The sequence below is a fragment of the Podarcis erhardii genome (genome assembly GCF_964252035.2).
Source record: "Podarcis erhardii genome assembly, chromosome: 11".
In the NCBI taxonomy this organism is placed as follows: domain Eukaryota; kingdom Metazoa; phylum Chordata; class Lepidosauria; order Squamata; family Lacertidae; genus Podarcis; species Podarcis erhardii.
In genome coordinates, this window is record NC_138501.1 from 47,745,000 (window position 1) to 47,771,407 (window position 26,408).

General features: G+C 41.5%; 1 protein-coding gene across 3 annotated transcripts in view; it reads left to right on the forward strand.

The window, feature by feature from the left end:
- DYM (dymeclin) overlaps positions 1-26,408 on the forward strand; it is a 166,811-nt gene that overhangs the window by 115,667 nt on the left and 24,736 nt on the right. For all 3 annotated transcript variants that reach the window (XM_081881455.1, XM_081881457.1, XM_081881456.1), the window contains 2 exons: positions 11,426-11,608; positions 16,965-17,078. In XM_081881455.1, the coding sequence (XP_081737581.1) occupies positions 11,426-11,608; positions 16,965-17,078 (297 nt within the window). The remainder of the gene's footprint in view (positions 1-11,425; positions 11,609-16,964; positions 17,079-26,408) is intronic.

Below are 26,408 nucleotides of genomic sequence, written 5' to 3' on the forward strand. Positions count from 1 at the left end.
CTCGAGTGGAATTCCTCAGAATCGTAGAAATGTAGATCTGGAAGGGATCCTGTGGTTCATACCCTTGCTATCCCAGCTTGGCATATAGATGGTAAATATAAGAAGGTATTTCTTAAAGCTTGTGATGGCACATAGAGGTGATCCCCATTTATATAAGTCATCACTGGCACCTTGAATCAAGCCCTTGAAGAAGAGAAGAGTTTGGATTTGATATCCCGCTTTATCACTACCCAAAGGAGTCTCAAAGCGGCTAACATTTTCCTTTCCCTTCCTCCCCCATAACAAACATTCTGTGAGGTGAGTGAGGCTGAGAGACTTCAAAGAAGTGTGGCTGGCCCAAGGTCACCCAGCAGCTGCATGTGGAGGAGCGGGGAATCGAACCCGGTTCACCAGATTACAAGTCTATCGCTTGAAGACAATGGGTGTCATTTCAGGTCTAATATATTCCCAATAACCCACATGTAAGCACAAGAATGTGATGAATCTTTAAAATTCCTGGGCCTTCTTAGCCTTTTCGGGCTTTATATATATTTTTAAAATAAACAACAGCAACACTTTGAATTGTTCCTGGAAGACATACATGTGAGTGAGCATTGGTGCGATATGCTGTTGACAGCCCAGCTGAGTGATGAGTACACAAACCCTCTCTATGATGCATGTTCCAGCGAACACCCAAGTTAGTTACCATTAGTTCACCTTGCTGGCTTCACCCTTAGTTAGCTGGAATGCCTGAACTCTTCTACCAGGGCCATTCCCTGGGTAAACACTCCAGAACTTTAGTGTATATGAAAAGGACAAGGTACAGCTTCCTTTAGCAGTATAAATAGTATCAGCTGCTAATAACTTCCAATGATGTTGCCAAGTGTCCACATATGTATGTTGAACAGACAAGCAGATTAGAAAGGATAGGAACTGTTGCAGGAAATTATGAGAAGTCCAAATCTGGTCAGAGCTTTGCCAGGAACAAAAGCCATGTTTGGTGGAACCCATGTTCTAGAGCTTGCATTCTCAGACTTTATCCTAGTAAGTTTAAAGAAGAGCAGTTCAATTAATGGAACTCTTTTCTTATCTGGAGGATAGACTAAAGGACAAGCGATGCAACAGAGCTGTGCAGACTTGTACCATGTGCTTCAGTGTATGAAGAGGAGACTCAAATCGCAAGAAAAGAATAGTTATTTCAGTGTTTCTTTAGCACGCAGCAGTAACCAGCCACAGTATACACTCTGGCCTCCCCTAATCCAAATACCACACAAGAACTGGCCTGCAAGGTTGGGGGATAATCACAGAGTAGGTTGTGCCTCCATAAGAATGCCTTCCTCTCACACTGTGATAATATTGTTTCTAGAGGAACTAGATTGACTTATAACTTCAAGAACTTAAAACTGGTTTCTAGCATTTTTAACTTTTCTCTTTTACTTGCGCTGGGGTGGGGTAGGCCACAGGCTTGCTACTTTTGCCAACATACTCACAGCCTGGGGGAAATAAAGAAGTGGTCATGATCATGAGTTTTTCCAGTTCCCACACTGTTCTTTCTGCTTGCTTGTGTATCGGAGTCATAGAGCAACTCATGTTACACTGCCCTGAGGGAGAAAAAAACTTAATTGGATTTTCCTGAAATATGAAGTCCAGTCTCTTTGTGTGTTTTGCATTGTACAGTTCATCTCTCTTTTTCTCTTGGCTCTTTCTTATTACAGTTTGTTAATTAAGGTTCTTCAGAAATCTTAGCCTTGAGTTGTTGCTTTTAACTTTGGAGTTAACAACCATCCCAGACTGACATGATTATTATTTTTTTAGGGTAATTAAGTGGCTCCAGTGTGGGTATGCAAAATGCAGTGTGATGGTTTTCTCTCACATGTACAAAAACCACAGAGCTCAGCTCTGTTGTCACTTTAAAAAGCATGTCTGCTAAGGTAGGGCAAGATCGCCACAACATCCCCCATTGTCATTCCTTAGCATTTCATTTATTTTCCCTGTGCAGCGAATTATAAACACCTGAGTAGCCATCAGTATGAGAGACCATGAGTGTCTTTGAACCTCTTTATACTCTTGCACTCCCCCCCCCTCAAACCTTAGATCTCTTCTCATTTTTGTAATTTCTTTCACTTGATGCTATTGCCTTAATGCAGGCATAGGCAAACTCCGGCCCTCCTTGTGGGCTTAGAGCCGAATAAAGTATTATCTATCTATCTATCTATCTATCTATCTATCTATCTATCCGGCCCTCCAAATGTTTTGAAACTACAATTCCCATCATTCCCTGACCACTGGTCCTGTTAGCTAGGAATGATAGGAATTGTAGTTCCAAAAATCTGGAGGGCCGGAGTTTGCCTATGCCTGCCTTAACGTCTTGGATGTCACAGAGGGCCTTTTGGTGTAGTGGTTAGAGTATCAGACTAGGACCTGGAAAGACCAGGGTTCAAATCCTCACTTGGTCATGAAGCCAGTCACTCTCAGCCTAGCCTACCTCACAGGGTTGCTCTGAGGAGTAAATGAGGAGGGGGAGAACCATGTACGCCACCTTGAGCTCCTTGGAGAAAGAAGTGGTATATGAATGCAATAAATAAATGATTGGGAACTAGTCACTTGCAAGCTCTTTTGTGGCATTGGAGGGCCTGGCATGCGTCCAAAGTACCACAACTCTCTGGCTGCGCATTGGCTCAGCTCCTTTGATATGGCAGAAGGGTTTGCAGCATTGGGCAAGGTAGGAAAAACTCTTAGAATCTGAAGTCCAGCACATCCTACATGAAAATAAATAATCTCTCCTGTGGCAGTCTGCCATGACCTTTCAAAGGACACTTTTTGAGTGCACGTTAGTTGAATGGTCTTAGAGTCTTTTGCCAGAAGGAGGTAGCCCATTCTTGCCGCCGACAACTTTTTCTATCTTGAAACTCCCTCTCTCACGATTGAGGATATTTGGGATATTTTTAATACACAAAATTGCTCACAGTTGGACTGGCACCATTATAGGTGCTGATGACTTTGCTGGACTGTGCAGGATCTAAGAAAAGGGGGCGGGGCGAAGCAACTGTGAAAATCTGGCTCTACAAATAAAGACTGGCACAGTGGGTTGATGTGTTTGAAATTAGATCAGTAAAACCAAGTGAATTTTTTTTGCTTGGAAAGGTGTTGTGGTTTGTTCAAATTACTGTTGCTTGGGAAATCTTGACTTTATTCAGCATGGGTGTGTAAAGTATTAATGGAAAATGTACATTGCTAGACATTCAGAGATGCTCCATGGTTCGTATCCATTGTATCAGTTCCAGACTCTTGTGTACAGTAAGTTTTTATACAAGAACAAATCAGCTGGTGTATAGACATATCTTGAATCCTATTCTTGAACAATGTCATTTCCAGGATATTTTATTTCACCTTTTACAATTTAATAATACTAGTAGTCTGCATTCACATCATTACCTGGCTAGTTCAAGTCAGTGGCTACATTAAAACATCACAATACATTGTAGTTTATCAGACAGGAATGAGCTGTGGCGTGAATTGGACTTTTGTGCTCTCATTCTTTCAACGGAAGCCACGAGGAGATCAGAAGTTTTCACTTCCATTTTCGATTAACCACAGTTTAGCATGTCATCCTGAACTAAACTCTGATCAGTTTATCCATGGTTTGTTCAGATTGTTTTCAAATATTATTTGTTGTGCTGATTGAGGTGATGGGAGTTGTTGTTATAGTGCCACCTGGAGGGCACTAGGTTGGGGAAGGCTGACTTAGACAATAATAGAGACTTTACCATCACAAGTGCAACACATTTTCCCCCAGTGTGTATTTGTGGGAAAGGTTTGTTGGGGTGGGGTGGGGGTTGGGATCCCAGCCAGATTGCATTAGGATAGATAAGGTAAAGGTAAGGGGACCCCTGACCATTAGGTCCAGTCGTGACCAACTCTGGGGTTGCGGCGCTCATCTCGCTTTATTGGCCAGCATGACTAAGCCGCTTCTGGTGAATCAGAGCAGCACACGGAAACGCCATTTACCTTCCCGCCAGAGCGATACCTATTTATCTACTTGCACTTTGACGTGCTTTAGAGCTGCTAGGTTGGCAGGAGCAGGGACCAAGCAACGGGAGCTTACCCCGTTGCAGGGATTTGAACCGCCGACCTTCTGATCGGCAAGTCCTAGGCTCTGTGGTTTAACCCACAGCGCCACACGTCCCTACCTGATAAATCCCTAGGATAGATACTTGATAGACACCTGATAGATAGATTAGGATAGATACCTGATTCCTTTTCCAAAGTGTCAAATATGGTTATAAAGGAAAGGATGTATCAGAACTGTTCTTATATCCTTCCTTTTGGGGGGGGGGGACATTTTTTCCACAGTTTATCCAGTCTTAGTTTCTAACTCTAGACTCAGGAAGTTGAATAGCCTGAATCTGCATTCAGCTCTTATCCAGAATCTTGAGGATAATAAGCTTTAAAAATAAGATGGAATGTCATAAACAACAACACTTAATCTAAAACAATAGTTGTGTGTCCCTGCTATCACAGCTTTCCCAAATCTGCCCTAACTTTCCCTTCCTGTTTGTACCTTCAACCGCTCTATTGAGAGAAACCTTTAAGGGAAGGCATAAATGCTGTGTGTGGATTTTTTTTTTGTCCGTGTATACACTAAATGACAAATGGTAAAATAGAGGGACAGTCCTAAAGATAAGTACTTATGCCTTCAAAGCTAGATATTATAAGTTTAAAACTGTGCCATTCATTCAATTTTGTACAGTATCTTGCTCTGTTTGTGTTTCTGCAATTGCATCCTTAAAATGCTGTATGTCTAAATATTATTTAATTTTATTTACGACTTGATACACTTGGGGAGGATACCCAAAATATCGTCACATTTAAGTAGAATTCATTCTAAAACAACCAAAACCTATACTGATGTATTGTTAATATAGACAATTTAAAATGAAGAATAAAAATGATTAAAACTACGGTATTAAGTAGTAAATACTTTGCAGTTTATTAAGCTCTTTAAGTGATGGCCAGATAACATTTTCTTCAAGAAATGCATATACAGTGGTACCTCGGGTTACATACGCTTCAGGTTACATACAGACTCCGCTAACCCAAAAATATTACCTCAGGTTAAGAACTTTGCTTCAGGGTGAAAACAGAAATCGTGCTCCGATGGCGCGGCGGCAGCAGGAGGCCCCATTAGCTAAAGTGGTGCTTCAGGTTAAGAACAGTTTCAGGTTAAGGACGGACCTCCAGAATGAATTACATATGTAACTAGTGGTACCACTGTATATAGAATACTCCCGGTCCCAATTGCAAAGTTAAGAGTGCTGAAGTCCATTCATATCAGTGGTTATGTGAGTACTTCAGCCTGTGTTGGATTGTGTGCACTGGCTGAGCAATGGTAAAGTAGATAATTTTTCTAATTTAACCCCTATATTGTATTTTTAGAAGCTGATATTGAAACAGTTTTTGCACACAAACACTTTTCACTTCTTTACTTGTCATTATTACCTTTCTCATGTTTGATTGAGCAATGTTTTGGAAGTAACTAACCTGATTGTTCATGGTCTTTTAAAATTTATTATTATTATTATTATTATTATTATTAATAATAATAATAATAATAATAATAATAAATTTATTTATACCCCACCCTTCCCAGTTTAAAAACTGGGCTCAGGGCAACTAACAGCAAATATAAAACATTGATTAAAATGCAACTTAAAAACAGCATAAAATACAACATAAAATGCAGCATCAATATAAATAAAATTCAAAAAAAAATTTTTTGGGGGGGGGAGAAAATAAAAGCTTTCCTGTAAACTTTCCAGGCATGAGTATGGAAAAAAATATTGCTGCTCAGAGAAGTTATATTCCTAATTGCTGGAAATGGTAAAGCATGAATTAGAGAGAATACTTGAATTTCCCAGTCCCCTCTCCCTGGGCCCCAGAATACAACAAACTTTTAAAGGCCTCAACCTCCACACATTTACTTAATAGGAGCTACTTTTGAGTTGACACACGTAGGCATGTTCTGCTAGTTTCATAAAACATGCTTTTGCTCCCCAACTTCTCATTTATGTGTGGTTTGTCTACATTGTTAATGCTGATCATATCTGGCAGAGGAGTCTTAGAATTGCTGATCCTTGTGTACCAAGCACATCAAACACTCACCCGCCCCCCAATCCCATTGCTGCTGAGAATTGGACTGGCCTTCAGTGTATTCTGCAGAACGCTGTCTCATATTATTCCATCTCCACATGGAATTAAGGATTCACATATGATCATTAAAAAAATGCATTCTGTTGTAATTCAGCTTTTTTAAAATGCTTGAAAATTGAGATTGCCCATGGAGAACTCCATCAAGTCATATTGAATCATTTCTCTTCTGCAGCACTAATCACCCAAAAATCTTTTAAGTACATATTTAAGTTTGGATAGTCTTTCTTTCTTTTTCTTTTTCTTTTTCTTTTTCTTTTTCTTTTTCTTTTTTGCAGTGCAGTCCTCCTGTCCTACATTAGTTGAACTTGCTCTGGCAGCTGATGTGTATATAAATCCTTGTAGCCACTAAGAGGTTTGCAGTGGGTACTGCCAAACCTTAATGGGGTCTGCAAACCTGCCACAACCATTGCCATCACCGCCATCTTGCTGATTCGTGTATGCTGGAGCCTAGATATATACACATACATATGCATGTATATATAGTTTCGCATCCCAAGGCCTCTTCAAACATTTGCTTCCACGCAATCGGCTTTAGAATCGTCCCCATGTGGAAAATATGTTGTTGGAATTGAAAATCTACGTGGATTTCCCAGGGAAGGTCTCTAATAGGCGATGGCAGGAATTCAGCATCCTGCTCATAGTTCATTCCTGGAACATTCTATGTGTGTGTCTCTCTACTTACAATGTAATGTTTTCCAGGTGTATTCTTTCATAGGAACCATTCCCAAAGCGGTTGTGAAGAGGAATATATTGTGTCAGAATTAGTTCTCACTCCTCAGTTTCCTTGACACTTTTTGTCTGTTGAAACATGATTCCTGCAGTTGGATGCAGAAATGCCATGGAATACCAGCTGATGGAAAACAACTGCTGAGTAGGAGTATTGCCATTATGTCCCTCTTGTGGACCTTCCAGAGATACTTGGTTGGCCACAATCTTGGCTGGGCAAGATGAACCTTTGGTCTGATCCAGGAGGGCTAGTCTAACGTTCCTTTGATGTGTTGTTTTAATGTGGTCATTGTAAATAGAATTGGTATGAGGCAATATTGTCCAAAGACACTGGCTGGTGGGCATTAGTCCTTACTCTTCTAGGATAATCAGAAAGAATGTGTGTTGATGGTCCACTAAAATTAATACAGATTAAGGAGGCAGGTCCTACTCATAGTTGCAAAACAAATGGGTTCAAAGGGGATTGTAATGGTTCTAGGGGTAAGTCGCCGCCACACCTGGCTGGGTTACCTAGGTGAACCCTTTCTGTCCAGACAGCCACCCATCCGTGGCTGCCTCAATCGCTGGCAGAATCCGTCAGTGGGCGTTTCTTGAACTTCTTCCAGCAAAGAAGCTCTTTGACGCCTAGTCTCCGCCTACTCTCCCTGCGTGGAAGTCTTCTGCGCAGGGAGGGTGTGGGCAGCGGAGGACCCGTGCTCTCCCCGCTGGTCTCCGGCGAGGAGTCATGGAGCCTCCTCACCGATTCCCCCATCTGCCCCCCTTCTCCACTGGTGCTACGCTGATTTCCTTCCCCCGCAGATGGGCTGCCTCTCTCCCTCCTGGGACGCTCTCCGGCATCCCTCTGGAGCCCTCCCTCCTCCTCTGGCTCCGATGGCAGTTCCCTGACAGGGATGATGGTTATTTTAATGTCCTGTCTTTAAGTGTGGTCTGGAAGCATTATGTACGTGTGTCAACAAATCTGTAACATACGCACAACGGAGCTCTTATCACTGAAAAGTTGGCTTTGGACTTGAATTCAGCTTTCTGCGCACTTCCTTTTTCTTCTTTCCTCCCCCACATCAGTTTTGTAGGAAGGTTTTAGTTTCTTGTTAAAAATGCAGGAAATTCAGGAAATTCTTGGAAACTTCCCAGAATTACTGCAAACAGAATACATATGCTTCTCTCGTAATAACCCAAAATAAAGGAAACTATCTTATACTTACTAACTAGACCAAGTTTCCTTAAAAGTTGAACAGAATGTCACTTTTTTAAAAATTATATGCACTGCTAAATGAAGTTGGGCGAGAAATGGAACACTGGATGTGAACCATTAGTCTTGCTGCTCCGGAACAAGTAGTTTAAGAATATCTGGATGTGATTTCTGATAGCTGTAGCACATTTTCCCCCGGGTTAAAATTGTAAGCACACTTCACTCTTTTATGCTCTCAAAATGTAAAGGTGTGTGTAAGAATTAGAAGCTGTCACAGGAGACAGCATTTTGGCTTCTCTGTTTCTTGCTATGTGAGTGCCTATTCTGAGTTTGCCCTTTGATTTGATAAGACCAAAACAATGAATTCTGAAGAAATAACGCAAGAAGGCTGAATAAGTGCTTTGGCCTCACAAGAGTTTGTTCTTGTGGCACACTACTGTGACTCAGAGTGTACAGCTCAAGGTTGTGTATGTTTTTCCTCCTCTTCACCTTTTCTATTTGCAACAACCTTGTGAGGTAGGCTAGGCAAAGTTAATATATGTACATACAAAGCAGTTCTTGTCAATAGATGGTAAGGGAGGAGTGGGGTGCAGGAGTACAGTGTACTCAGTACAATGTACTGAGCCCAGGAAATGCTGGTGGCATCCCTCTGTGTGTGTGTGTGTGTGTGTGTGTGTGTGTGTGTATGGACGCGGGTGGTGCTGTGGGTTAAAAGCCTCAGCGCCTAGGACTTGCCGATCGAAAGGTCGGCGGTTCGAATCCCCGCGGCGGGGTGCACTCCCGTCGCTCGGTCCCAGCGCCTGCCAACCTAGCAGTTCAGCGCACAACCCTAGAGTCTGTCAAGACTGGCCCGTACAGGCAGGGGTACCTTTACATATACACACACACACACACACACACACACACACACACATATATACACACACACACACACACACACACATCCTAAAACAGCCTGTGAACTTCTGGGGTGTATGCCCTGTTGAGGTATGATCTGGAAAAAGATTCTTTTTGAGAATCTTGTCTGCATACTTCTGGCCTATTGTGTTGTCTTAAAAATCAGTAATTGACTCCAAGAATGGCTGCCAGCTAAAAAAAAATTATAGTATCTTGGGATATTTATCAGCACTGGTCTCAATTATTTCAGAGTTAGAGGGTTCAGTAGTTTTGGGGGGGGGGTTCCCAACTGTTACAAAAGCCCAAACTATGTGATGCAAAAATACCAGTTTAATTATATATCTTTCTGCATGGAGAGCAGCTGTTACATTGGAGAAAAAGGCTTTTAAAGCATTTCTCATTTGAACCATTGTCTTGTCTTAGAGAAAGAGAGAAAAATCTGTTTCAATTGTTTTGAAGCTGCTGCACAAGTTATTACACAAGGTGATGAACATGAAATGCTTTCATAACCTTGTTTATATCTGTCCTGATGTCATGTCTAGATGTAGAGGTGTCTGATGTATAGAGAGCAATGAAATGCAGTTTTCCTTCATGTATTTCACCTTTCATCCACTTACTGTCTTTGACTTTGTTTGTGTAACCCCATCCCTTTCCCAGAAGCCCATTGTTTAAATTTACCCCAAGTAAGTTTTTGCATGTAAGAACTTGGAGCGTTATTTCATGGTATTTGTATTGGGGTATAGCTCAGCCTTGTAAATAAGACCATGAAACAGAGTGCTCTTCCTGTGTTCTGAGAGAATTCTATTTTGTCTGTCACTTGGTATTATGATCCATTCTGAGGTTAAGAGTACCATGCAGACCTGTTATTAAATAACCATTGACCAATTTATTAGAATTCTGCAAGGAGAGAAGGCTTTGAGGAATGGGTGTTCATACCACAAAGGACATGAATTCATGGCTCCTCAAGTCCTCTACCTTTTCATTTAAGAAGGAAATTACTTACTTATAACTTCCTAATGTGCCTCTTCGCTGAGGAAGCTTACAACATTTCCATGCATGTTCTTATAGCCTCAGTGTAATTTGAGTCATCTTGAATACATGGGATTAAAAATGTAGAGGCGCCTACACCATCTGCATAATTTCCAAAGTGGTGCCATTATAGTGATCTGAAGATGGTTTCCAGAATGTCATAAAATAATTATTAAAACACAGAAAATAACAGATCAGCCTGAAAATACTGAAAGCAGAAAGTGGCCTCATTGGTTCACCCCAAACGCCTTGAAAAATAAGAATGTTTTTGCTTGGCAGCAGAAACTCATCAGAGTCTCTGCCACCAGAACTTCCAGAAGCAGAGCCAAAGAAAGGTCTCTTGCATGTCATCCCACAGGGCCTGAGACAGATGATATGGGAGAGGAGGTGTTCGACAAATAACTTTATCTGTGTTCTATGACTGCATGCTGAGGTACTGTCTGTCACCCTACAACAGTGTTCTGTACCAGCAGAGGCCCAGAGGGCAGCAACATGAGAACGGGCCTTTTCTGTGGTGGCTCCCCATTTGTTGAATGCTCTCCCTGTGCCTTCATTACATTTCTTTAGGTACTAGGTGAAAACATTTCTCTGTAACCAGGCTTTTCTCTGATTAAACATACTAAGGCCTTTAAAGTGTGTTTGAGTTTGTGGGAGGTAGTTGGGTATTGGTTTGTTTTTGTTCTTGTTTTACTATATATTTTGTGTTCTCATTTTTGTATTTTTATGTTGTGAACCACCCTTTGATCCTTGAATGAAGAAAAGTGGGATGATGATGATGATGATGGGCTACAAGATTGTAGATCAGCATGTCTAGACTATTCTTATCCAGATATTTATTTGATATTTCTCTTCAACTTTGACCCAGAAAGATCCCTACAGTGGTTTACATAAAATAATAACATGTACTTTTATCAAGCTGCTTCTGACCATTTTAGTTTGTCTGCCCTTACTGATCTTATCACTGAGGAACACTGATAAGCTTCCCAGGAGCCACAGAGTTTCCTGGAACCCAGACAATACTGTCTGCCCTAGCTGGCACTAAAGTTATTCATGACAGAGCATAGTGATTTTTTTCTTTTTTAATGGTAAAATAATACACTTCATTGAAGTATGAAGATCCACCTTTTGAAATGGAAAATTTTCAGCACTGCTGCCGGATAGACTAGTTGGGCTGAGATGTATTGCCATATTAGACCCACAGAATAAAGCATGGAAAATAAGTAAAGGTGCTAATTACATCAATGTAAATTGGTCTGCTAAAAGGTGCCACTACTTAGTTAGAATCTACAAGATTAAATACAGTCTGTTTGCCTGTGGATAATCACCATTGGAAACCGTGCCTGGATAATATTTTTTTTCTATTCTGCCTAATAGACATCTACTTGTTTCTTATAGGCACAGGACCTGAATGTGATTGAAGAAGTCATTCGAATGATGTTAGAGATAATCAACTCTTGCTTGACAAACTCACTACATCATAACCCTAACTTAGTATATGCACTGCTTTATAAGCGGGATCTCTTTGAGCAATTTCGAACTCACCCCTCTTTCCAGGATGTCATGCAGAATATAGATCTGGTAAGTAAAAATAAACTCTTACGAACTGATCTTCTACAATGCCCTTTATAGTAAAAGATAAAGGTAAAGGGACCCCTGAGTGTTAGGTCCAGTAGCAGACGACTCTGGGGTTGTGGCACTCATCTCCCTTTATTGGCCGAGGGAGTCGGCGTACAGCTTCCGGGTCATGTGGCCAGCATAACTAAGCCACTTCTGGCGAACCAGAGCAGCTCACGGAAACGCCGTTTACCTTCCCGCCGGAGCAGTACCTATTTATCTACTTGCACTTTGACGTGCTTTTGAACTGCTAGGTTCTTAAACTCCTTTTTGTAGATGTGGATCTTGCTTTTACAATTGTTACATTCATTGTGGAAAGCCATTTGTATTTTTATTTCATTTTTGCACAGATGCATGTGGTTCTCACATCATACACACAGGGGGAAAGTGGTTATTTATGTATAAAGCATCTAAATCCTGTGGGAATTGTACAGAAATTTAAAAAACAACAACAGATAAATGCCTGCAGCATTATATCCAAACACCCACAAAAGGTTGGAGAGGGGAGAAGAAAATACGCTATTCAGATTCAAGGTCATACATACTTGTTATGAGGACCAGGTAGCCAAGGCAATAGTTACCCCTGCTGTCTCATCTCTCTGTCTGATGCTACCTATACTATGGTAGTAAAGCATAGCACACAGATTTTACCACTAGACAGATGTATGATTACAAGAATTTATTTTTTAGAGATCCAGAGATCTTAGATCTGTCCAGAGAAACATTTACAGTGGTACCTCGGGTTACAGACGCTTCAGGTTACAGAAGCTTCAGGTTACAGACTCTGCTAACCCAGAAATAGTACCTCGGGTCAAGAACTTTGCTTCAGGATGAGAACAGAAATCGTTCTCCAGTGGTGCAGCAGCAGCAGGAGGCCCCATTAGCTAAAGTGGTACCTCAGGTTAAGAACAGTTTCAGGTTAAGAACGGACCTCCAGAACAAATTAAGTTCTTAACCCGAGGTACCACTGTATAAGATCTGAGCTCTTTGTGACAAAGTTCAGGGACCTAGTGGCTTGCCAGAGTTAATTACTAAGATGCACAAGGTGCAAACAGCTGACAAGTGACAAAGCAGCTTATCAAACTGGACTGGCAATGCTATCCAAAATATAATCCCTAATAGATGAACTCCTGAATCTGATAAGGACTGTGGAGGTAGGATAGTACCTGTAAGTTTTTCATTTGAGGGCCAAACAACAGCATGGGGAGTGATACCCATCAGGAAAAGAGTGAGAGGTTGTTTTGTTTTTTGTTTTGTTTAAAATAATAATAATATGTGCTGTAGTGCACATTGAATTTAGAGGGTCCTTCCACAGCTTTTATTACAGATCTGCAGTCAGAGATGTCGCAGTGTCATGGTTAGTTTGACTGCAGGTTAGAAATAAGCAACTGGGAGCCTCAGAACCAAACTCGTCCCCTGCAGGTTGCCAGCTGTCCCTCCTGGAAAGTGTACAGAAGGAATGATGGCAATGGAATTTATTAGCCTTCCACCCAGCCTTCCCATTTAGATAGTCCTATGGTGAACAATTGTGTTTCTGAATTGATCAGTTCAGCTGTTCAACAGTTCAGCACTAAAGTTTAAAAATGTTTAAAGTTGCCTTTGTTTTTTTTATACTGTACTTCTAATTCTATTCTCATGAGCCCTTGTGGAACTATCAGGTGGCACAGAACAGCAGCTGCAATGAAAAAGGAGGTTTTTAAATATATCATACTTTTCTTGAAGGCTGCTGTGGTAAGAATATCTGCTTTTCCTCTTGCAGAGACACCAGACAAGACAGGAGGTGGCAGAGCAGACACTCTGATTACTGCAGGAGAGATAGATTTATTTATTTATTTGCTTGTTTTAATCAGTTATACATTGCATTCTCTGCCAAAAAGGGGCACCTGAAACAGCATATTTTAAAAAGCTAAAAAATGTCTAATTAAAAAACTATCAGCCAATGAATCACTAATGCTTTATCCAATCCCCCAACCAAAGCCTATATAGGAAAATAATAATCTTCAATGGCAATGAACAAATACACCCATTCTTATTTGTGCAATAAACGTCAGATAAATTGTATAACACATGCCAAAAAAAAGTCTGAAAACCCTCAAAAAAGCAGAATCTGAGAGCCAACCAAAAATATAACAATAACTGGAAAAGGCTGGATCTACACTAAACACTGGAAATCACAATTTATTAATAACTGTCTAGCAAAAATATTTCAGTAAGGCAGTCTGTCAAATGTCATTACAGCCATTATTTGATAAACTGATTTTATAGAAATATTTTGCCAGACATTTCTGTTTAAAAAAGAAACAAAAAGCCATTCCAATCTTTTCAAACATATTTATTTAAGATATTTTCCACCAGCCTTTCCATCTACAGGCGTGTTTTACATCAAAATAAGTGTGTGTGTGTGTGTGCGCGCACGCACGTGTGTATATTAAAATAATCATACCAGAGTTGCTGAATATATAACTTTAAAACAATTAAGAAAAAGCCAGAAGATCAGCTGTTCTGCTTTCCCATACATCCTATAAAACATTTACTGTTATAGAATCATAGAATTGTAGAGTTGGAAGGGACCGCAAGGATCATCTAGTCCAACCTCCTGCTGTGCAGGAATCTTTTTGCCCAAAATGGGGCTTGAACCCAAGACCTTGAGATTAAGAGTCTCATGCTCTACCGTCTGAGCTATCACTTTTCTCTAGTTGAAGTGGATGTCAGTATTCCCTGGTGTTGTAAAAGAGGGCAGCTGGAAGATTGCGCATTACGCTATAACTGTCCCTGGAGGTTTGGCTGGGACAGAGAAAAAATACCTACACAAATGAGGTATGCTGTGCTGCTCATATTCATAAACCTGGGTATTCGTACATTATTTGCATAATATAAGAATAATTCTGCCTGGAGTTGTGGGACTGAGCTACAACTCTGATTTTGTGCAGATAGGAAACATATGGTTCACTTAGCAACCAGGAATAGAATGATTTCTGTTTTCATTTACTGCTCAAGCCTGTTCCAGAAGTAAATGGATTCCCATTTTGAGGGATGTGATATGCACTTTCTTACTGGTAATTGTCAATGGTGTACTGATATCCTAAATGTTACACAAAGTTGGTTACTTATTTTTTTGTTGTTGTATTGAGGATCTTCCTGCAAGATGGGTAATTCTTATAAGGAACTTGAAAAGCATTTCAAAAAGTGGGGGGAAATCAAACAAGTTAAGAATGACTACAGCTGTTTGCTGCAGTTGCTAGCTGTTGGCTCTTAAGGATGTCTTTGTAGGCAGGGTCAAAACAAAATAAAAAAATTCCTTCCAGTAGCACCTTAAAGACCAACTGAGTTAGTTCTAGGTATGAGCTTTCGTGTGCATGCACACTTCTTCAGATACACAGTGTGTATCTGAAGAAGTGTGCATGCACACGAAAGCTCATACCTAGAACTAACTCAGTTGGTCTTTAAGGTGCTACTGGAAGGAATTTTTTTATTTTGTTTTGACCATGGCAGACCAACACGGCTACCTATTTGTAGGCAGGATGTTAACTTACTGTGAACACAGATTTGTTAATTTATGAGGACTTAATAAGACTTGTTGCATTAAAATAAGGAGTTACTTGCGATTCCTGAGCATCCGATACCATTAGAGAGTAGCTTTCCCATGACTGATACACTGAACACTGCGAAATCTGTGTATGTGGGTCTACCCTCTACCTTCTTTTTCATGGGCTTGCATTGTTATTTTTATTTATTATTCTAAGAAACTTCCAACACATTTAAAATTTAAACGCAGCTACATTCTACATTCTACAAAACAACCCCAAAACAGTCACAGGAAACTTTGTTAGTGCACTAATAAACATCACTTTTACCTGCCACCAAAAAGATGATGATAGTGAGAGCTTGTATAGCACTGATGAATGAAAAGTCCACTGTTCAAATCTTATATTTGCCATAAACTCAGTAGGTGGTTTTAGGCAAGCTGCGCTCTGACTCAGCCTCCCTCTCACCACAGCTTGAGGATAAACTGACATACCTTGCAAATACGTTGTTGGATTACTATGATACTGTATGTGAAATGCTTTAATCACTCTAATGGGAAGGAGAGAGGTAGGGAGAAGAAAGAGAATGGAGGTGGTGAAAAGAAACTAGGTGGCCTCATCCATCGATGTGCTTTGAATTTGTTGGAGGTGTAGCCTTCAAGGAAACAGCTCTGAGGATGCTCAGAACAGAAGTACTGACTCACAGGTCTACCAGAAGGGTAGATCTGGTAAGGTTAAGGTTTGTGGTAATTAAAACCTTTACAAGATATTTGCTTAGGATTTGCAGTTGACGGTAATTAGGATCAGCAGAGCAGTTATTTCTTTACAGGAAGGGATGCTTTTCTGTTGAATTTTGCTCACTTTCTACTTTAAGCATATTCTGAAAAGCCTTCTTTGCAAGCCTGGCAGGTCTCCCTACTCCAAAAGAGAAGTAATGTCTGTACTTGCCTGCAGCAACAGTATGTCTCATTTGAATCCTGGAGTAATCAAACCATCAGCTCTTTTGTTTTACTAATAGGTTGTAAGGGCCTAATTAGGCTTAACAGCTTCAGTTGGGTGCCAAGCTCTGCATTGCAAAAGCATCCCAAGAACATTATTGCCATGCAGTAAACCATTTCCTAGTCCTTGTCTACGATTATCAAAGGAATGTTAACTGCCTTCAATGACATGGGCATTGTTTCTCTTCTTAAGATAGGTCTACCTAACTTCTCAAGATTGCATGTTTAGAGATGTGTCAGCGGCATTTCTAGATCTACCTTCCTTTATGTGATATTGCAAAACATTATCGTATAGGCCTTGGTGTGTAAGATAAACTGGCCAATGTAGTCTTCATGGTTCTGAGAATTATCATGAAGATTAAATAAAAACCCAAAGCAATCATTACTCCTGCGATTTCCTGTTTTCTTAGGAAACTTTGTTCCTGCTTCAGTAGTCAAAAAAAGCCATGTGGCAGATAGCAGAAGCTGAAAATTCACTGAACTTTGCGGTCTTTAACTGCTATGCAGTATTGCTGAAATATTCATATGTACATTTTTGGATCATGGTCATAGTGCCTAAATTACCTGGAATACAAATGCTAAATACTATTTTTAATCTAGCATTATACCTGACAGTTGAAGAATCTCAATTAAGAAATGTCTCACTGTCATAAATCAGCTGGGTAGGTTTCTATAGCCTTAAAAAAAAAAAAATCTAGTTGACAGATACCCTGACATTGTTTAACCTGTGCCTCCACTTATTTACAGACAGAAGTATATGTGTGTGTATATAATATATATTTTCCTGTTCCATTCCAGGTGATCAGCTTCTTTAGCTCCAAAATTGAGCAGGCTGGGACTGAGCTGTCTGTGGAGAGAGTTCTGGAAATCATCAAGCAAGGAGCTGTTGCTCTGCCCAAAGACAGGCTCAGGGTGAGTGCTAACAAAACCAGTCAATGTGTAGCATGCCACAAAGCAGCACTTTAAGGATAATTTTCTTTCTTTAGGTTACAGCATTGCCTGCTGTAGAGTTCTCCTATATTTGAGTTCTGGGTGTTTGCATGGATTATTAATCTATAACGGAATGTGCAAGCATACTATGAAAAAGAACGAATGGCTATATAACATTGGTGTAGAAATTACCATTTCTATGATCGTATGCTTCTTCAAGAACCCTAATGAATTATATGCACATGTTGCTACTAGAGATGTCTTGTGACTACAGTGGTACATTGGTTCCCAAACTTAATTTGTTCCGGAGTTCTGTTCCAAAACCAAAGTATTCTAAAACCAAGGCATGTTTTCCCATAGAATGTAATGCAAAACGAATTAATCCATTCCAGACTTTTAAAAACAACCCCTAAAACAGCAATTTAACATGAATTTTACTATCTAACAAGACCATTGATTCATAAAATGAAAGCAATAATCAGTGTACTATACTGTAGAAAAAATAAGGCAGTATTGTAGATGATAAAAATTTAAAATATAAATATTTCTTACATGCACTGATGATAGTCATTGTTTGGATGGGGGACTTTTATCCATTTCTGCAGTCACACAATCAATCAATCAATCAATCAATCAATCAGTAGCTGAATTGTGTTCCACACAGTCACAAAAACAAGTCACAAAAACAAAGTCACAAGCCACAGTCACCAGTCAGTCCCATAAAATGAAGAACAAGTCATAGTAAAAAAACTGAAAAAGCCACACAAACAAAAACACAAAAAATAGCAAAAACAAAAGCTCCAAAAATCACCTCTGTGTTGTGTGGGTGCTCAGGACTCAACAGCTGACAGACTCAACAGGAAGCCTCTGATTAGCAGCGGGGGACTCAATTTAATACTCCCCCACTGTCCATTTTGACACCACCGAGACTCACCAGTTATTCACCTGCTACCAGGTTATTCAACATTAAAGGAAGTATTAGGAGCATATTTTAGGGCAGGGGTCTGCAACCCGCGACTCCGGAGCCGCATGTGGCTCTTTTACACCTTTGCCGCGGCTCCGGGGCGGATACTAGGGAGGGGAGGAGGCACATTGTGCGCCCCGATACTCCCCACTGTGGCGAGCGCTGTACTGGCTGTGACGTCGCATGGGGGCAGTGCGTGCATTAGTCACGCACTGTCCCGACGTCACCTTCCCGCCCACCCGCTACATTGTAAGGGGCATGTACGCTGGTCACTGTTTTGAAGGGGAGTGAAGAACACACACACAAAAAAAGGTAACTTGTTAATTTAACGTTTATTTCTATGAGGAGGAGTAATTCTGAGGGGTCAAACAAAGAAATAATAAAAAAGTGACAAAAAAGTTATTTTTATAATGACGAGTTTTGTGGCTCCCAGTTTTTTTTTTCTTCGGAAAGGGGTCCAAGTGGCTCTTTTTGTCTTAAAGGTTGCAGACCCCTGTTTTAGGGTATACTCCCAGATTCATCTTTTGTCGCCTTGCAGCTGGGCTTGAATTCGAGCAACACCAAGAAGTGAAGACTCAAGTGCACACTCTAAATTCACGTCTAACTCCAGCTGTAATTGGGTTGTGTCTTAAATTTGGTGACAGAGTGTTGTATCCCATGATAGTCATACTCAGCATAGAGCCTTTGTATGTTGTTCAACTGAGCTTTACTCAGAGCAAACCCACTGCAATGCACTTATCTAACATAGTCATCGTATAGTTAAAGCCATGGTTTTCCCAGTAGTGATGTATGGAAGTGAGAGCTGGACCATAAAGAAGGCTGATCGCCGAAAAATTGATGCTTTTGAATTATGGTGCTGGAGGAGACTCTTGAGAGTCCCATGGACTGCAAGAAGATCAAACCGATCCATTCTGAAGGAAATCAGCCCTGAGTGCTCACTGGAAGGACAGATCGTGAAGCTGAGGCTCCAATACTTTGGCCACCTCATGAGAAGAGAAGACTCCCTGGAAAAGACCCTGATGTTGGGAAAGATGGAGGGCACAAGAAGAAGGGGACGACAGAGGACGAGATGGTTGGACAGTGTTCTCGAAGCTACAAATATGGGTCTGACCAAACTGCGGGTGGCAGTGGAAGACAGGAGTGCCTGGCGTGCTCTGGTCCATGGGGTCACGAAGAGTCGGACACGACTAAACAACAACAACAACAACAACATAGTCATGCTTATTATTTTTTCTGGGTCTGCTCTTGAGTAAAACTTCATTGAATACCACTTGAGCTTAATGGACATGACTGACTTAGCTCCATCAGTTTCAGTGTGTCTGTTCTGCACAAAACTTGGTTTGGTACAACTCAGGAAAAGGTTTCTAAATTCAGAAGGCACCAAACTGTACCTTTCTTCATATATAATATGGCCTTGCACCTGATATTAGATGATGTGCAGGTGGATGTGGCTTAGTGACAACTACACATGGGACAAATGGAAAGGCCTGCTAGGTCTCAGTAGCCTGTGGGCCTGAGGTTCCCCAATGCTGTTTTACTTCCTGTCACCCCTGAAAAGAACAAGTTTTTTTCCTTCTCAAATTTGAATAAAAAGTCCTTCAGAAACTATGTGGGTCATTTTACAGAATGAAAATAACAAAATAAAAACCTCAGAGGCAGAACTGTGTTAGAAACTCTGTTATAAGAACAGAAGGCCTCCTAGAATGTTAACTCGATTTTCCACTTGACATTTTTGGAGATGGATCCATCATTATATCCCAACATGAATCTAGAATTGTGCTCACTGGCCTATTCCTAAAAGTTAGATAAAGAGCTGATCCCCAATATCTCTACGTGTATGTTCTGCCGGGTCTCACCAAGGACCACAAAACATTGCATCAAAATGAACAGAATCCTTCAACAATTGGCAGTTCAGAAAAACAGACTATCCTCCCACACGGAAACACACTGTGAATTAAGATAACAAGGATTTGCTGCTGTTTGGATAATTGAGAAGAGAGCATTTATACTGCAGATGTAACTAAATGCATTTGTCAGATGTTTGTTTGTTTTCCCAATGAGCACATGTGATATGTGTTTGTCATACACTTTGTGGAGTAGGCAGGCCCCAGGCTACATAGAGGAAGATTAGATGCCAGGCTAGTAGGCTTAGTGCTAGGCTAGTAGGTGAACTCTTGGTTTGGATCCAGTCAAACGTTTGTGGCGTTCTGTCGAAGGAATCTGGTGTCAACGTGAACCCTGCGTAGAGACGCATCATGGCACACATTGGGGAGGAAGAGGGCGGACGTGTTTGACAGTCAAGTGTCTGAGAATTGGAAACTCCCTTAGCATCTTCACCTGACTGCTGCTCAAGATAAGCGTGATTATAATTAGCTGTTGCTTTAAAGTGTCTGCTCCTGGCCATGCGCTATGCAGGGTAGGGAAAGTCCATACTGGGTAATTAGCCTTCTTAGAAGATTCCAGCAGAAGCTGGGAGATAAAGTAGCAGGTGTTGAAATAACCAGGTCTTGGATTCCTCCCTCACCCTGTGGAAGGAGATAAATGAAGCTAATGCGCCTGGGTCTTGAGGTGGAAGCCGCAGCCTTCAGAGATAGAGCTGTCTCCTTTGCAGACAGGCAGCCCACATTACAGGCTCCTTGTTTTATTGCAGAAGATTATTATTAAGAGTAATTTAAAGATCAGAGTGATAACTGAAAATTGACTTCAGTGTCTACCCCACCCCCACCCCCAAGTACACAGTCTTTTTTTTCCCCCTCCCTCCCTTTGGGTGAAATTATCTGTAGTTTGAGGATTAAGAGCCTGAGAGGAGTGAGACTGTGTCTGGAGTCTGGAAGTTATCTCAGGGTTTTCAGGGAAGTTAGCCAGAAGATAGCTGCACTTTTTTTTTAAGTGGGAAAACCTGTTCTGAATGCCAGACGTTATTAACTGGAAGCTGACATTTGAGTTCATAGAATGAGCAACATTTAAGAGATCACATTTAAATGCTTTTGAAGGAAACTTCCCGCTGGTAAGCCATTTGAAGAGAAAACATTTATTTTACAAATGGTTTTCCTCTGTTGAATTTCCCAGTTTTATTTCGCAGTGTGTTGCCTAGTTTTTTACTCCTTCCTTTTCTCTTTCATGTCTCTAACATGCTTGCCAATATGTTCTTACGTTGCCCCTTGCCAGCATGGCATGAAGTATGTAGTATTTATTGAAACTTGTTCTGCTTAACAGAGCACTAAAGCCTTCTCTTTAAAAATAGGGCCAAAAGCCAGGGCTGGGGGAGGAATGGGGCTTTTCTAGCCCATTCCTTTGCAGATTCTTTTTGTCTCCAGCAATCCAAAATGCTGGTGTGTGTGTGTGTGTGTGTGTGTGTGTGTGTGTGTGTGTGTACACGTATGCACAGCCTGGTTTCCCTGCTTGATGGCTTCAAAGTGTACCTGTATTTTATAAGAAACCATTTCTTTGATGTGCTAAAGAGATGAATAGCAAATGGAAGCAGCATTATAGTGACAACTAACAAATACATGATCCCAATATACAGGAATCATGCCAGCTCCAAGAGAGAATTTTCTCAGAAAGCAAGTGAAATTGATGCCATCAGGAAAATTAGTTCATTGGGACACAGATATTTTATTAGGAGCTACGGCTTCTCAGTGGGTGATGCTTGCCTCTCTCAAGCTGCTTTGGGGTTGTTGTTTTTTTAAAATCAAACAGTATGTAAGTTCTATGGGCAGGTGACAAGAGAAGCAAGGCACCAATTGCATCATAAATTGATTTTTGATTTTTGATTTTTGATTTTATTGTTATTTACTCTTTATACCGTATTTTATGCTTTTTTTTGTAGCCTCAATTAAGTGTTTTAAATTTGTTGTTAGCCGCCCTGAGCCCGGTTTCCTGAACCGGGAAGGGCGGGGTATAAATAAAATTATTATTATTATTATTATTATTATTATTATTATTATTATTATTGCTGGAGCCAGTGTGGTGTAGTGGTTAAGAGCAGTAGTCTCGTAATCTGGGGAACCGGGTTCGCGTCTCTGCTCCTCCACATGCAGCTGCTGGGCAACCTTGGGCTAGTCACACTTCTCTGAAGTCTCTCAGCCCCACTCACCTCACAGAGTGTTTGTTGTGGGGCAGGAAGGGAAAGGAGAATGTTAGCCGCTTTGAGACTCCTTCGGGTAGTGATAAAGCAGGATATCAAATCCAAACTCTTCTTCTTCTTCTTCCTGTGCACATAACCCGAAAATGGTCTAACAGAGCATAGAAAAGCACTGCACTGGACACCTCAGTTGGAATTGCAACAAAAGTGGCATCCAAGGCACTATTTGGTGCGCATTTGCCCCTAAAATCTGACTCTGAATCTTTACCTCTGGAATTCTTCAAACAAACATTCTGAGAGGAAGATTCCTTAAGAGCCATTGCTGTTGAGAATGAATTTGAAATACTATTGAGAAGTTCACCTTTACCACCCTGGAAATTGTTCTGTCCTCCACAAAACAGTCATCAGCACCATAACTTTCGTGCTTAAATCTCATGTAGCCAAGCTAAGAGCAGCCACTTCCTCAGCAGCCAGTACAGAAGCCAGTCAGGGGTTCTGCTTTGCCTACCCAGTGGCCAATGGTTTGCCATCCCAGTCCCCTTCCATGCTGCTGCTGAAGAAGTGAAGGGACTTGAGCTAGTGAAGCAAGACCTGGACACTCCACTGAGCCAGCCCCACCAGCTGTCTTTCCAAGCTGCAAGGCAAGAAAGAGAAGTCCCTTTCTCACATAGGAGTATGGAGAAAAACTTGTGAGAGGGTGGGAGGAATGGAGACACAACAGTGTGTGCATGCTTTGCCCCATCCATTCAGGACTTTGGCCTCACCCACTGTCCTCCATGCACTTTCCCTCAGAAGAACAATGGCTCCCCAGTCCTGGAGTAGACAATATTGCAGTAGATGGACTGGGGGCCTCACCCTGTACAAAGTAGCTTCATATGTTGATATGAAGTTGTTGGTTAAGAGAACAAATTGTTGTTGTTTAGTCGTTTAGCCGTGTCCGACTCTTCGTGACCCCATGGTCCAGAGCACGCCAGGCACTCCTGTCTTCCACTGCCTCCCGGAGTTTGGTCAGACTCATGTTTGTAGCTTCGAGAACACTGTCCAACCATCTCGTTCTCTGTCGTCCCCTTCTCCTTGTGCCCTCCATCTTTCCCAACATCAGGGTCTTTTCCAGGGAGTCTTCTCTTCTCATGAGGTGGCCAAAGTATTGGAGCCTCAGCTTCACGATCTGTCCTTCCAGTGAGCACTCAGGGCTGACTTCCTTAAGAATGGATAGGTTTGATCTTCTTGCAGTCCATGGGACTCTCAAGAGTCTCCTCCAGCACCATAATTCAAAAGCATCAATTCTTCGGCGATCAGCCTTCTTGATGGTCCAGCTCTCACTTCCATACATCACTACTGGGAAAACCATGGCTTTAACTATACGGAACTTTGTTGGTAAGGTGATGTCTCTGCTTTTTAAGACGCTGTCTAGGTCTGCCATCACCTTTCTCCCAAGCAGCAAGCGTCTTTTAATTTCGTGACTGCTGTCACCATCTGCAGTGATCATGGAGCCCAAGAAAGTAAAATCTCTCACTGCCTCCATTTCTTCCCCTTCTATTTGCCAGGAGGTGATGGGCCCAGTGGCCATGATCTTCGTTTTTTTGATGTTGAGCTTCAGAGAAGCTATGAACTATGCCGAGCAGAGAACAAATTATTAAACATTATTTCCATGCAGCAATCCACAATGCTGAAATCTGAACTTTTTTTAAAAAAATAAAAATCTAAAGTAACCATACATTGGCTAGTTGTTATAGAACGTTCATAGACTAAAATAATAGCTTTTGTGTTTTCATTTCTTGAAATTTTTAAATGCCACCAACACACCCAGTAAAATACCTTCTCCAGTAAACCTCTGAAAGGAATTATTTAATTGTTTCTCATTCCAAGGAACGGTTTATTTTGTTCTTATGAAGATACCGTAAGTCCTTTTCCCACATAAGGTCTTGGTTACGTTAAAATACAATATTGGTCAAAGGATTGCTTGATGTTACAGCAGCGGTGTTTATCATGGCATCCACAACCTATGTGTGACTCTCCCAAAGAGAGCTCATTCATGTTGTAACTGCAACCTTATTTATATATTACTCTCAAAATTTGAAAAGGAGGACATGCACTCCACCTCACCCCAGGTATCGCCTGAGTCTGAAAATCAACATATATTAATGTAGACTTCAGGGAAGGGGTAGAATCCGTAGAAGGGCTGTAGGAAATTCATTTTTCAAATATGGCTAAACATGAGAACCCAAGCCCCTGAGGTTTGCTTTTATACTGTAGCTGTCAGTTAGTTCTAGAGTTTAAAACAGCATTTCTACCTCCATTTGGTTGAAGGCCCCACTGTGGGATTTGTCTTATGGTAAGGCGATGTCGGGGGGGGGGACGGGACATCTAGGTAGGAGAAGAATTAAGACAACTTACTAGCATTGCTGACCTATGCAAGAAAGAAGGAGCAATTTTATTCTGCATGCCATTTTGGCATTAAAGCTATAAAATGCCCTAATGCTTTTCTGGCTCTCCCACTGAAAAGGAGTGCAAACATCACTTCACGATTGCAACACAGGAAAATGTGCATTAGCAAGATGCACTTGAATTTCTGCCACTGAAACTCCTTGAGATAATATCAGGTTTTTACTGTAAGCATGCCACAGAGTTCTCCAATGGAATACAATTATCTGGCTTTCCAACTTGCAAGGCAAGGAGCCCCCCCCATAAAACATTTTCTTTGTAGACCAAGAGTAAATAGATCTTCAACCCTGTTCCTGTCCAGTGTCCAAGAATGTGAGGCGTCATTGCTTAGCATTTCAAAGAACTGCAGCTCTTAAAGGTTATGAGCTACACTAATTGTTTTCAGGGTGTACAGGAGTTTGATCTTGAAGCAAGACCATTCTTCTTAAAAAGAAAGACTTAAATAGTTGGATCCGTTTTACCTTAGGAGAGAGAGAAAAGACAGTTGCAAAGTAGTTTTGAGAGAGGTAACCATGTCAGTTCTTTGCAGCCAAAGCACCTTAAAGATGAGGTTTTGGCATTAGGTTTGTCACATCTAATGAAAAGTATTTGGCTTACAAGAGCTTAAGCTGCAATATATGTGTTTATAAAGTTCCATGAGGTTCTTTCTTGTTTTTGTAGGTTAGAATGCAGAAAAAAATATGGGAGGGAAATGGGGAAATCCATTAAAAGAAACTGATAAGCAGCACAAAAAAATTCCTTCCAGTAGCACCTTAAAGACCAACTAAGTCAGTTCTTGGTATGAGCTTTCATGTGCATGCACACTTCTTCAGTTTAAGCAGTTTAAGATAAATAAGGACTTCTTCGCATAATGTGCCATCAACATAGTACGTAATTAATTGTGGTGGCAGGTAGCAGCAATGCATTTTAAAAGAGTTGTGGTTGAATACAAGGTGGGTAAGTCTGTGTCTGCTAGCCATGATAGCTAAAAGGGGAACATGCATGTTCAGAGATCGCATACCTCGACTACCAAATTCCAGGGTTTTACAACAAGTGATTGATAACACCGTCATAACCTGCTTATAAAATTTCTAGGACATCTGTCTTGGCTACTTGCTGTTGACCAAATGCTGTAGATCTGGAACTGCCATGGCAATTCTCATATATCAGTTTAGCACTATGGACTAAGTACCGTATTTTTCGCTCTATAGGATGCACTTTTTCCCCTCCAAAAATTGAGGGGAAATGTGTGTGCGTCCTATGGAGCGAATGCAGGCTCCTTGGCTTCAGCGATAGCAATGCTAAGCCTCCAAAGTGCAGAGGGAGCACTCCCTCTGTCTGCACTCTGGAGGCTTCCCGTTGCTTTCGCTGAAGCCTGGAGAGCGAGAGGCGTCGGTGCGCACCGACCCCTCTCACTCTCCAGGCATCAGGGATAGCTGCCTGAAGGCCTTCGGAGTGCAGCACACGTTCCTGCTGCGTTCTGGAGGCTTCAGGTTCCTTTCGCTAAAGCCAGGAGAGTCTTGCTCTTCCAGCTTCAGCAAAACGAACCTGAAGCCTGAGGAGCGCAGCGGGAACTTGCGCTGCGCTCGGAAGGCTTCAGGGATAGCCGCGCGCAGCCCCTCTGGCAGGGAGAGGCTGCACATGGCTATGGCTTTTTTAGCCTCGCACAGCCTCTAAAGAGGAAGCCAAAACAGTGAGCGGGATCCATCCCGCTTGCTGCCTTGGCTTGTGCCATAGCCGCACGCAACCCCTCCGGCAGAGAGAGGTTGCGCGCAGCCTGTACGCAGCTCTTTGGGGCTGGGGGGGAAATAAGATTTTTTTTCTTGATTTCCCCCTCTAA